The following is a 12,638-nucleotide window of genomic DNA, read 5'->3' on the forward strand; positions in this document are numbered from 1 at the left end:
AGATGTACAGTGTTGTGGATATAAGAGAGAAAATATTATAAAGCAAATGGAACAACTTCACAACCAAAGTACATTATAACCAGTGCATGATTAAACCATTGTTATCGCTAAACCTTACTCATTTGTTCATTAGTCCGAGTGCATTGGTTTTTAGCCACATCTTTTGTCCACAAATGTAAAAATCTTACTACCACACTATGGCCCATATTTACTAAATGGTGCTAAGTCATTAGACACGTTATGGCCCATTTAAGTGCATACACTGTAAGCACAGCTTACTGAACACGGCCTGTATGTTTCCCCAGCCATCCTTGTCCTCAGCCCCCCCGGATATAACGAAGCAGAGAGCTGTACCCCAGACAGACGTCAGGTGGATGTCAGACAGCGGGATTGTGGACGTGTTCTCCTATTAATGGGACCTGGACCCATGGATGTGTTTAAACAGTACTCGCAGCTCACAGGTAACTGGGCCGCCAATGTTATCCCTGTGTGCAAAGCATGTCCCTGGGAGAAAAAGCACAATCCCTATTATCACTGAGGACTTTCCCATCTCATAGGATCTCCTGCCATAATAATCCAAAACATCGAGAAATAGGACATTCCAGGGTAATATTCTGCTATTTAGCCCTTTGCTGATAGAGGCGCCTGGAACACAAATGATGTTTGTAACTGATTTTTTCATGCATTGTATTGGGGTATTGGCAGCAATTCTATTTGTATATTTGTACTAACTGATATACCCGGCGTTGCCCGGGATGTAATTTTGGGGGGGCGGGCGACAGGGTTGGGCTTCCCCCCCCCCGGACAGCTAGACGGTGGCGGCTATCTGGGGGGTGCGTGTGGGGTTCGTGGGGGATGCTGGTGGGGGTTGGTGGGGGTTGCGGGAGCGTAGTGACTGGGTGGGTGACTGGGTGGGTGACTGACTGGGTGGGTGACTGACTGGGTGGGTGACTGAGTGGGTGGGTGACCTTGACTTGACTGGGTGGGTGGGTGACCTTGACTGGGTGGGTGGGTGACTGTCTGGGTGGGTGACTTGACTGACGACTGAGTGGGTGGGTGACTGTCTGGATGGGTGACTGACTGGGTGGGTCGGTCGGTGACTGGGTAGGTCGGTCAGTGACTGGGTGGGTCGGTCGGTGACTGGGTAGGTCGGTCAGTGACTGGGTGGGTAGGTCAGTCGGTGACTGGGTGGGTAGGTCGTCGGTGACTGGGTGGGTGGTTCGGTCGGTGACTGGGTGGGTGGTTCGGTCGGTGACTGGGTGGGTGGTTCGGTCGGTGACTTAGGGTGGGTGGGTCGGTGACTGGGTTCGGTGACTTGGGTCGGTTACTGGGTGGGTCGGTGACTTTTCGGTGACTGGGTGGGTGGATCGGTGACTGGGTTGGGTTGGTGACTGGGTGCGTGGGTCGGTGACTGGGTGGGTCTGTGACTGGGTGGGTGGTTCGGTGACTGGGTGGGTGGGGTCGGTGACTGACTGGGTGGGTGACTGACTGGGTGGGTGACTGACTGGGTGGATGACTGACTGGGTGGGTGACTGGGTTGGTGACTGGGTGGGTGGGTGACTGACTGGGTGGGTGACCTTGACTTTGACTTGACTGACGACTGAGTGGGTGGGTGACAGACTGACTGTGTGGGTGACTGTCTGGGTGGGTGATTGGGTGGGTCGGTGACTGGGTTCGGTGACTTGGGTCGGTTACTGGGTGGGTGGGTCAGTGACTTTTCGGTGACTGGGTGGGTGGATCGGTGACTTGGATCGGTGATTGGGTGGGTCGGTGACTGGGTTTGTGTTGGTGACTGGGTGGGTCGGTGACTGGGTGGGTCGGTGACTTGGGTTGGTGACTGGGTGGGTGGTTCGGTGACTGGGCGGGTGGATGGGTGGGTGACTTCGGTGATTGGGTTGACTGGGTGGGTGGGTGACTTCGGTGACTGAGTGGGTTTTGGTCGGTCGGTGACTGAGTGGGTGGGTGGGGTCGGTGACTGGGTGGGTGGTTGGGTGGGTGGTTTTGGGTGACTGGGTGGGTGGTTGACTGGGTGGATGGGTGACTGACTGGGTGGGTGGGTGGGTGGGTGACGGTTTTAGACTGACGGTGGGTGGGTGACTATGGGTGGGTGGGTGACTGACTTTTGGGTGGGTGGGTGGGTGGTTAGGTGACTGGGTGGGTGGGTTACTGACTGACTGGGTGGGTGAGTGAGTGTGTGGGTGGGTAACTGTGTTGTGGGTGGGTGGGTGACTGTATGACTGTGTGGGTGGGTGACTGGGTGGGTGACTTTGTTTTTGGTGACTGTGGGTGGGTGGGTGACTGTGTGGGTGGGTATCTGGGTGGGTGGGTGACTGACTGGGTGGGTGGGTGACTGTGTGGGTGGGTATCTGGGTGGTGGGTGACTGGGTGGTGGGTGACTGACTGGGTGCTGGTTGACTGACTGTGTGGGTGGGTGACTGTGTGGGTGGGTGACTGTGTGGGTGGGTGACTGTGTGGGTGGGTATCTGGGTGGGTGGGTGACTGTGTGGGTGGGTGACTGTGTGGGTGGGTGACTTGACTGTGTGGGTGGGTATCTGTGTGGGTGGGTGACTGTGTGGGTGGGTATCTGAGTGGTGGGTGACTGACTGGATGGTGGGTGACTTGGTTGACTGGGTGGGTGGGTGACTTGACTGACTGGGTGACTTGACTGACTGGGTGGGTGACTTGGTTGACTTGACTGGGTGGGTGGGTGACTTGACTGGGTGGGTGACTTGGGTGACTTGACTTGGTGGGTGACTTGGTTTACTGGGTGGGTGGGTGACTTGACTGGGTGGGTGACTTGACTGGGTGGGTGACTTGACTGGGTGGGTGGGTGACTTGACTGGGTGGGTGACTTGACTGGGTGGGTGGGTGACTGAGTGGGTGACTGAGTGGGTGACTTGGGTGGGTGACTTGGGTGGGTGACTTGGGTGAGTGGGTGGGTGAATGACTGGGTGACTGACTGGGTGGGTGACTGACTGGGTGGGTGACTGACTGGGTGGGTGACTGACTGGGTGGGTGACTTAACTGGGTGGGTGACTTGACTGACTGGGTGGGTGACTTGACTGACTGACTGGGTGACTTGACTGACTGGGTGGGTGACTTGGTTGACTTGACTGGGTGGGTGGGTGACTTGACTGGGTGGGTGACTTGGTTGACTGGGTGGTGGGTGACTTGACTGGGTGGGTGACTTGACTGGGTGGGTGACTTGGGTGGGTGGGTGACTTGACTGGGTGGGTGACTTGACTGGGTGGGTGGGTGACTGAGTGGGTGGGTGACTGAGTGGGTGACTTGGGTGGGTGACTTGGGTGGGTGACTTGGGTGAGTGGGTGGGTGAATGACTGGGTGGGTGACTGACTGGGTGGGTGACTGACTGGGTGGGTGACTGACTGGGTGGGTGACTTAACTGGGTGGGTGACTTGACTGAATGGGGGGGTGACTTGACTGACTGGGTGGGTGACTTGACTGACTGGGTGGGTAACTTGACTGACTGGGTGGGTGACTTGACTGACTGACTGGGTGACTTGACTGACTGGGTGGGTGACTTGGTTGACTTGACTGGGTGGGTGGGTGACTTGACTGGGTGGGTGACTTGGTTGACTTGACTGGGTGGGTGACTTGACTGGGTGGGTGACTTGGTTGACTGGGTGGGTGGGTGACTTGACTGGGTAGGTGACTTGACTGGGTGGGTGACGTGACTGTGTGGGTGGGTGACTGAGTGGGTGGGTGACTGAGTGGGTGGGTGACTGAGTGGGTGACTTGGGTGGGTGACTTGGGTGGGTGACTTGGGTGAGTGGGTGGGTGAATGACTGGGTGACTGACTGGGTGGGTGACTGACTGGGTGGGTGACTTAACTGGGTGGGTGACTTGACTGAATGGGGGGGTGACTTGACTGACTGGGTGGGTGACTTGACTGACTGGGTGGGTGACTTGGTTGACTTGACTGGGTGGGTGACTTGACTGGGTGGGTGACTTGGTTGACTTGACTGGGTGGGTGGGTGACTTGACTGGGTGGGTGACTTGGTTGACTGGGTGGGTGGGTGGGTGACTTGACTGGGTAGGTGACTTGACTGGGTGGGTGACGTGACTGTGTGGGTGGGTGACTGAGTGGGTGGGTGACTGAGTGGGTGGGTGACTGAGTGGGTGACTTGGGTGGGTGACTTGGGTGGGTGACTTGGGTGAATGACTGGGTGACTGACTGGGTGGGTGACTGACTGGGTGGGTGACTTAACTGGGTGGGTGACTTAACTGGGTGGGTGACATGACTGAATGGGGGGGTGACTTGACTGACTGGGTGGGTGACTTGACTGACTGGGTGGGTGACTTGACTGACTGGGTGGGTGACTTGACTGACTTTGGGTGACTTGACTGGGTGGATGAGTGACTGGGTGGATGAGTGACTGGGTGGATGAGTGACTGGGTGGATGAGTGACTGGGTGGGTGACTGACTGGGTGGGTGGGTAAGTGGGTGGGTGACTGACTGGGTGGGTGACTGACTGGGTGGGTGAGTGACTTTGGTTGGTTTGAGTGGGTGGGTGACTGATGGACTCGGTGGGTGACTGACGGACTGGGTGGATGACTTGGTGACTGATGACTGGGTGGGTGACTTGGGTGACTTGATTGGGGGGGTCGCTGACTTGACTGGGTGGATGGGTGGGTTGGTGACTGGATGGGTCGGTGACTGGGTGGGTGGGTCGGTGACATTTGGTGGGTGGGTGGGTCGGTGTTTGGGTGGGTGACTGGGTTGGGTGGGTGACTAGGTGGGTGGGTGACTTGGGTCGGTCAGTGACTGGGTTTGGGTGGGTCAGTGATTTTTGACTGGGTGGGTGGATGACTTGACTTCGGTGACTGGGTTTGGGTCGGTGACTGGGTGGGTGACTTGACTGACTGGGTGGGTGACTTGACTGACTGGGTGGGTGACTTGACTGACTTTGGGTGACTTGACTGGGTGGATGAGTGACTGGGTGGATGAGTGACTGGGTGGATGAGTGACTGGGTGGGTGACTGACTGGGTGGGTGGGTAAGTGGGTGGGTGACTGACTGGGTGGGTGACTGACTGGGTGGGTGACTGACTGGGTGGGTGAGTGACTTTGGTTGGTTTGAGTGGGTGGGTGACTGATGGACTCGGTGGGTGACTGACGGACTGGGTGGATGACTTGGTGACTGATGACTGGGTGGGTGACTTGGGTGACTTGATTGGGGGGGTCGCTGACTTGACTGGGTGGATGGGTGGGTTGGTGACTGGATGGGTCGGTGACTGGGTGGGTGGGTCGGTGACATTTGGTGGGTGGGTGGGTCGGTGTTTGGGTGGGTGACTGGGTTGGGTGGGTGACTAGGTGGGTGGGTGACTTGGGTCGGTCAGTGACTGGGTTTGGGTGGGTCAGTGATTTTTGACTGGGTGGGTGGGTGACTTGACTTCGGTGACTGGATTTGGGTCGGTGACTGGGTGGGTGACTTGGGTCGGTGACTGAGTGGGTTTTGGTCGGTCGGTGACTGGGTGGGGGGGGGTCGGTGGGTGGGTGGGTCTTTGACTGGGTGAGTGAGTGACTGGGTGGGTGGTTTTGGGTGGGTGACTGGGTGGGTGGGTGACTGACTGAGTGGGTTGGTGGGTGACTCGGTGGGTGGGTTGGTGGGTGACTGACTGACTTTTGGGTGGGTGGATGGGTGGGTGACTGACTGGGTGGGTGACTGACTGGGTTGACTGGGTGGGTGGGTTACTGACTGGGTGAGTGGGTGACTGGGTTGACTGACGTGGTGGGTGGGTGACTGGGTGGGTGAATGAGTTGGGACTTAGTGACTGGGTGGGTGGGTGAGTGACTGGGTGGGTGAGTGAGTGAGTGACTGGGTGAGTGAGTGACTGGGTGAGTGACTGGGTAAGTGGGTGAGTGGGTGAGTGACTGGGTGAGTGGGTGAGTGACTGGGTGGGTGAGTGGGTGACTGGGTGGGTGACTGGGTGGGTGACTGGGTGACTGGGTGGGTGGGTGACTGACTGACTGGGTGGGTGACTGACTGACTGAGTGGGTGACTGACTGGGTGGGTGGGTGACTGACTGGGTGGGTGGGTGACTGACTGGGTGACTGACTGACTGGGTTGGGTGACTGACTGACTGACTGGGTGACTGACTGGGTGACTGACTGGGTTGGGTGACTGACTGACTGACTGGGTGACTGACTGACTGTCACGATGGACGCACTTTTTAACACATTTATATATTGTGGATCCCAATTGAGCAGAACAAGTTGAGCAAAATGTACTGAGATTTATTCCCTTGATAGGCAAACACTCGACAACTGCAGAATACACTTAATAATTACACTTACTGGTATAGGAACAGGGGATAATGTCCAGAAAGGTACAAAGCACCAGAAGATTGTCCTTTAAAATGCAGTCCTTTTGCAAGGGTGCAAATTGCCAGCCCAATCCTTCTGTGAAAGTGCAAAGTCTTTTCTGGTTCTTTGGGGTTCGTTCTGGAATCCCCAGGGCTAACGAAATCCTGAAGCAGGGCAAGTTTCCTTGTTGCGATGTTTTTAACCCCTTGCGTTCTGGAATCGTAGCCACTATACTTAGATCTTATCCGCTTGAAGAAATCAGATAACAACCACAACAACAACACAGGAATGAGGGTTACAGGCCTCTTTAAGGACAGGGGCTCTTGGAGTTTCACATTAGCCTCATCCCATTGGCAAGGAATTATCTTCCTCCTATCAGAGCCTGCCCTGTCACGTGGGAAAATCCTACAGCCAGCCCAGGTAACTCTGAGCATGCTCATTAAGCAGCTTGGTAGCACTGCTGAGTAAAAAGGGGCCACTCATTTCTTGGGACGCAACGTCTGGAGTTTGGTCCCAAGGTGTGAAAATCCAGGATGAGTAACAGGATCTGCTACTCAGAAACATCCTGATTAAGTGACACTTTAAGACTCTGGGGTCTTTCATCCCCCAGACCCATAGGCATCGCCTCAACAGGGGGCTCATGTATGCATAACATTTGTTCCTTAATGCATTGCAAAGGCAGGCAGGAACAATAGCATCCTGCCCGTACATTTTAAAACCGCAACAGAAAGGCACTTCATCAAAAATATATGTTTCCCTTATGACAAAGTTATATTTTTAATATGTGGGTGCTTGGGGGGTTACACTGAGGCTGCACAAAAAAAATCAGGGTGCTGGCTCACTCCGTTCCTTAATGGAACGACTCCTGTTATTCAACACTGCAGGTAGAGACTAGCCTGCAAAAAGGGGACAACAATGCATAGAGAGGGAAATGGTACATGGGAACAGCATATAAAATTAACCCCTTCATCCCTAATATGAAATAGGGGTAACCAGCTGAGCACACTGCCTTTATTAATGCGCTGATGATGCCCATTTTCTTCACAGTGACTGACTTGGGTGGGTGGGTGACTGGGTGGGTGACTGACTGACTGACTGGGTTGGTCGGTGTGTTGGTTTGGGTGGGTGACTGACGGACTGGGTGGGTGACTTGGGTGACTTGACTGGGTGGGTCGGTGACTTGACTGGGTGACTAGGTGGGTGGATGGGTGACTGGACGGATGACTCTTGGTGACTGGGTGGGTGGGTTGGTGACTGGGTTGACTGGGTGGGTGGGTCGGTGACTGGGTTTCGGTGACTATCGGTGTAGAGGGAGAAAGGGCGTGGCCCGGGATTAAAGGGGTTACACCCCATTTGGCCATCCCCTGACCTCACCCGGGAGTCAAAGGGTTAACTGGGCTAAGACCCAGAACAGTGATTTAACCCCTGTAATGACATGTACATGTGTATTTCCCTGTTCCCCTGTTCCATTGTAATGTCTGGTTTACTCAGTGTCTGCATCACACACCCACTAGAATCCATCCGGGAGCACAAGGGTTAATAGTCCTTTAATGATTATAGCTCTTTGTGAAGTTTTCCCGCCTTTTCAGGCACCATTTTGCAGGTCCCCATTGGCCGCCATTAGGGCTCCATGCATTCTAATGGAGAATCTTGTTGTTTTAGTCCTGTTTCCTGTAAAGACCAGCAGGTGGCGTCCGAGAGGGAGAGCGGCGGTTTCCCATTGAAAGTCAATGGGCCCAGCGACTTTAATGGAGGTTCCTCGAGGTAACTTTCAAAGAACAAGTTGGCTGCCGTCCAGACCGCAAACCGCAAAGCGGATACATTTTCAATAGGAGAGCTTTGATCACTTACAAGTCAAGGTCAACGTCAAGTGGCATGGGAATAAACAGTTCTAGGGCCCCTAGGAATAAAATTCTTTTTGCCCCTAGTCCCTAGGCGTCCCCCCACTCGACCACAACCAAGTCCCCAAATCCTGGACCCCCGATAAGGATCGAACCCAGAAGAACGGGTCGCGCCATAGGCTTTGCCGGCGGCGGCAGAAACGGCTCAGAAAAATGACTAAGTGTGAAATGCTGTATTTTGGTACTCCATATCTCCGGTTCCGGTGGGCCCAGCGGATCAAGGTTTGGGGTGTCTGCAGTCACTGCTCCGGCATCACTGCAGAACCATCCTTGACCCTCCTGGACCAACCCGACGGAGTATGGACCCCTTTGAAAGTTCGGGACTTTTCCCATAGACTTCAATGGCAGAGAAACCCCATTGACCTCAATGGCGGCAATTTACCATTGAAAGTCTATGGCGGAGAAGCCCGTTGTTTTCAATGGGGATTTAGTGAAAAGCTGAGATTTCTTTTTTAGCGGAGATTTTGGTATTAAAATGAAAAATGATTTCATGTGCATTTGTGTAACTCCGGTTCTATAGGTCGTAGCAAGTCGCTTTTTGGATCATATGGTGTCCCAGTTCCGGCCATGAGAACTGGGAAGTTTGGTTCTGCTACACCCAATAGAACCGGATATTTTAATACGTTTATGTTTTATGTTTGATACTGTGTCCCAAGGTATGGACAAAGACTCAGAGGAAATTCCTTTGTCCACCAGGATAGCAGATGACCCAAGAGGCGCCCCAATGTCTAGGATTTAAGTCTTGTTCAAAGGGTCTTGTCACCCTCCCTGATGATTTAAGGGCAGAGGAGGCTCAAACCAGAGCAGTCTCCAAGTGTCCCAGTTATCACCTTCCAACAAAGGTTATCTTGCTAGAGATGCAGATGGGTAGACTGGCTGGCATTCCATTTGCCTGTGGGGGGCTACAGAAATGAGACCCCAGAGTTCTACTGCGCATGTGCCAGTAGCAGGGGGGCCTGTCCTTCAATGTGTTCCCCCATCAAAGATTGGCTGGAGATAATTGACCACCAATCACAGGTACTTAAGGTTAAGGATAGAGGGACAAAAGGTTTATAAACTGCTGTCCACCCATATATCCTTTGTCTTCGTTCACTGTGGTAATCGTCTTCGTTTGCTGGTATGGTTACCTGATATCACCTGAATGATTACCTGATTACTGAAGAGAAATGCTACATCCAACTTCTCATTCCCCAACCCCTAAGTAAGTGTACTTCTTGTCTGTTACTGTATTATTCATGTGTTCACCTATCCTAAGGAATAAACTCACTTTATTATATCTTAAGACTCGTTTCAGTTCAGACCCAGTTATTTGTGTAATATTAATGCACCTGTGGAGGCTATCTTCACAGGCGTATTAATAAAACTGGTGGCAGCGGCGGGATTGAACTGAACCTAGATTACAGTATTCTGCGGGGTATTGTGAGCTAGTGGGGACTCGATGGTAATTGCGAGTTCCTGGGTCTAAAGATATTGAACACACGTTAGTGCAACAAGTAACGCAAGTTGTCACACCACCTCACCTGCTGCGACCCAGAACCATGAGTGAAGCGGAGAGTGTCTATTACCTGAAAACTAGAAGTCAGCTAAAAGACAAGTGCCATGAATATAAACTGGAATATGTGGACCAGGATGTTGAGGAAATGGTTGCTGCAATCACAGCTCATGAAGCCGAGCTTGCAGCGTCTCAGGGTACGGCTCAGCTTGCTCTTGTACAGCCGCCCGGAGATCAGGGACTGAACCCAGTGCCGGAGCGGCAGGATCCCGGGGAGGGGACAAGTGCACCTCCCGGGACAAGCGCAACAAGAGGGGCACCGATGGCTACGGCCACCAGTCCGTTTACCTCTGAAATGTTGGCACTAATTACAACATGGGGAGACCGAGGGACAGCGGAGGAGCAGCTAAAGTTTATCTCAATGGCAGTGAACAGACCCGCTTATTGCCCCACGGTCCAAACCCGCAAAGATGAACTCCAACTGGACAAGCACAGTCTCACCAGGTACGTGGAAGGCACTGATCAGATCGACATGTTTTTAAGGAACTTCGAGACGCAGTGCCGGCGGTACAAGGTGCTTCCCGAGCATAGGGTTGCACGCTTGGACCTGCTACTCTCCGTCTTGGCTAAGCAGACTTTGATGGCGCTTACAGAGGAGTATGCTGATGACTATGACCACCTGAAAGAACTTTTGCTATTTCAGCACGGTTTTACCCCTGAAGCTTACCGGGGTAAGTTCCGGCTGGAGGAGAGGCACCCTCAGGAGACTTATGTCACTTATGTGACCCGCATGGCTTTGTACGGGTTACACTGGGTGGAGGGCTCTGAGGCCAGGACTTACCAACGCCTGCTGGACCTCATCTTTCAGGAGCAGCTCATGCAGCAGTGCCCGCCGGCGGTGAGGGCTTTTGTGTATGATAAAAAGCCCAAGACCTACACCGAGGCGGCGAGGATGGCAGATGACTATGTGGTCAGCCGTTTCTAGATGACCACCAAGGCGCCTGCCAAAGCGGCGACCGTGCCGGTACCGGCCAAGAAAGCTGTGAGTACCCCCCAGTGGACCCAAAAGCCGCCTGCGGGCAACAGGGCCACCGAAGGCGGGAGAACTCTGGCATGAGCGCCGGTGCTACAATTGCAATAGCACTTGTCACATCCGACCAGATTGCCCAGAACCCTTGCGTTCCAACGGACCCTATCGAGGGCAACACACCCCAGCTGCGAAGCCGGTAGCCCGCGTGCGGGTGGCTTCCACCAAAGAACCAGGACCAGTCATGGAAACAACTCCCAGCGAGACGTCCCATGTCACCCCTATCCCAGTTTCATCGGTGCCCACAGCCAGGAGCGGAGGACATCTCAGTGCAGACCTGCAGCAGACGGACGGCCGGAGCAAACATCTTACCCCGGTCACAGTCGGTGACTGGCAAGCAATCGGCTTGCTTGATTCAGGAGCTGCAGTGACCCTGGTCCGACCTGATATGGTCCGGCCAGAGGAATTGCTCCCAGGCCCTGGGATGCAGATCACTGTGGCCGACGGAGAGCCACGTTTCCTGCAGGTGGCCCGCATCTTTTTGGATTGGGGGGTGGGCATGGGTGTGCGGGAGGTGGGGGTTTTACCCGGTTTGGATGCCGACATTCTTTTGGGCAATGACCTGGGACCGATGACCTGCACCTACGACCGTGTGCCCCAGCCCGCTGCAGTAGCGGCGGTTACCAGGAGCCAGACTGCGGCAATGCCGGCGGCGGCCACTCCAGTCCCCCAGCATTTGGGACCAACGTTAGCGGAGGGCACAGAGGAGCCCGGGGAGGTAAGCCAGGATCAGTTGCAACCACAGACTGACTTACTGTTCCCCCTTACCTTGTCCCCTGACAATGACATGACTGGGGGGTGGCCAGACTTAGGAGCCCAGTTTAGGGAGGCAGTGAAGGCAGACCCTACCCTGGCCGGCGTGAGACTTCGGGCGTCCGAATCTCAGGCAGGGGAGGGCACTGAGCGCTGCCTATGGCATAAGGGACTCCTATACAGAGAAGAAGGGAACCCGGGGATAGAGGAGGGATTGACCGGTAAGCGACAGCTAGTAGTGCCCCAGGGGTACCGACCGCAACTGTTACGGGTAGCTCACTCTATTCTGTTAGCGGGACATCAGGGGGTCACCAGAACGCGAGCCCGGTTATTGCAGCGTTACTACTGGCCGGGGGCGTCCCGAGATGCGAGCAATTTCTGCCTCTCTTGTGATGCCTGCCAGCGAGTAGGTAAGGCGGGCAACCATGTGAAGGCACCCCTGAACCCCCTACCGATAATAGGGGAACCCTTCCAGAAGGTAGCGATGGACCTGATAGGACCCCTCATGATTCCTAGCAGGTCAGGGAAGCGCTACATCCTCACGGTGGTGGATTTTGCCACCCGGTACCCTGAGGCGGTAGCGCTTGGCACCATAAGTGCCAAGACAGTGGCAGCAGCTTTGCTGGACATTTTTGCTAGGGTAGGTTTCCCTAGTGAGATCCTAACCGATCAGGGGTCGCAGTTCATGAGTGAACTGTTACATTGTCTCTGGGATGCCTGCGGTGTACAGCACCGGCGCACTACCCCTTACCATCCCCAGACAAACGGATTATGTGAGAGGTTTAACGGGACCCTGAAGCAGATGCTTCGGACCTTTATAGAGGCGGAGGGGAAAGACTGGGAGATTCACCTGCAGCACTTGCTGTTTGCCTACCGAGAGATACCGCAAGAATCTACAGGCTTCTCCCCCTTCGAGCTACTATATGGCCGCAGGGTACGTGGACCTCTGGACCTATTCCGTGAGGGATGGGAAGGGGAGACTACCGCTACTGATGCTTCAGTGATCCAGTATGTGGTAGATCTCAGAGACCGGTTAGAGATGCTCATGGGGGTGGCCCAGGACCACCTCAGGGCTGTTC

At 54.6% G+C, this 12,638-nt stretch overlaps 1 protein-coding gene across 1 annotated transcript in view; it reads left to right on the forward strand.

Annotated features, from left to right (window-relative positions):
- The window catches only part of GANC (glucosidase alpha, neutral C), a 73,873-nt gene that overhangs the window by 26,031 nt on the left and 35,204 nt on the right, over nucleotides 1-12,638 (forward strand). Inside the window, 2 exon segments of the mRNA XM_075613146.1 lie at nucleotides 306-404; nucleotides 407-461. Coding sequence (XP_075469261.1) covers nucleotides 306-404; nucleotides 407-461 — 154 coding nt within the window.

This window comes from Ascaphus truei, chromosome 9, assembly GCF_040206685.1.
Source record: "Ascaphus truei isolate aAscTru1 chromosome 9, aAscTru1.hap1, whole genome shotgun sequence".
Lineage (NCBI taxonomy): Eukaryota > Metazoa > Chordata > Amphibia > Anura > Ascaphidae > Ascaphus > Ascaphus truei.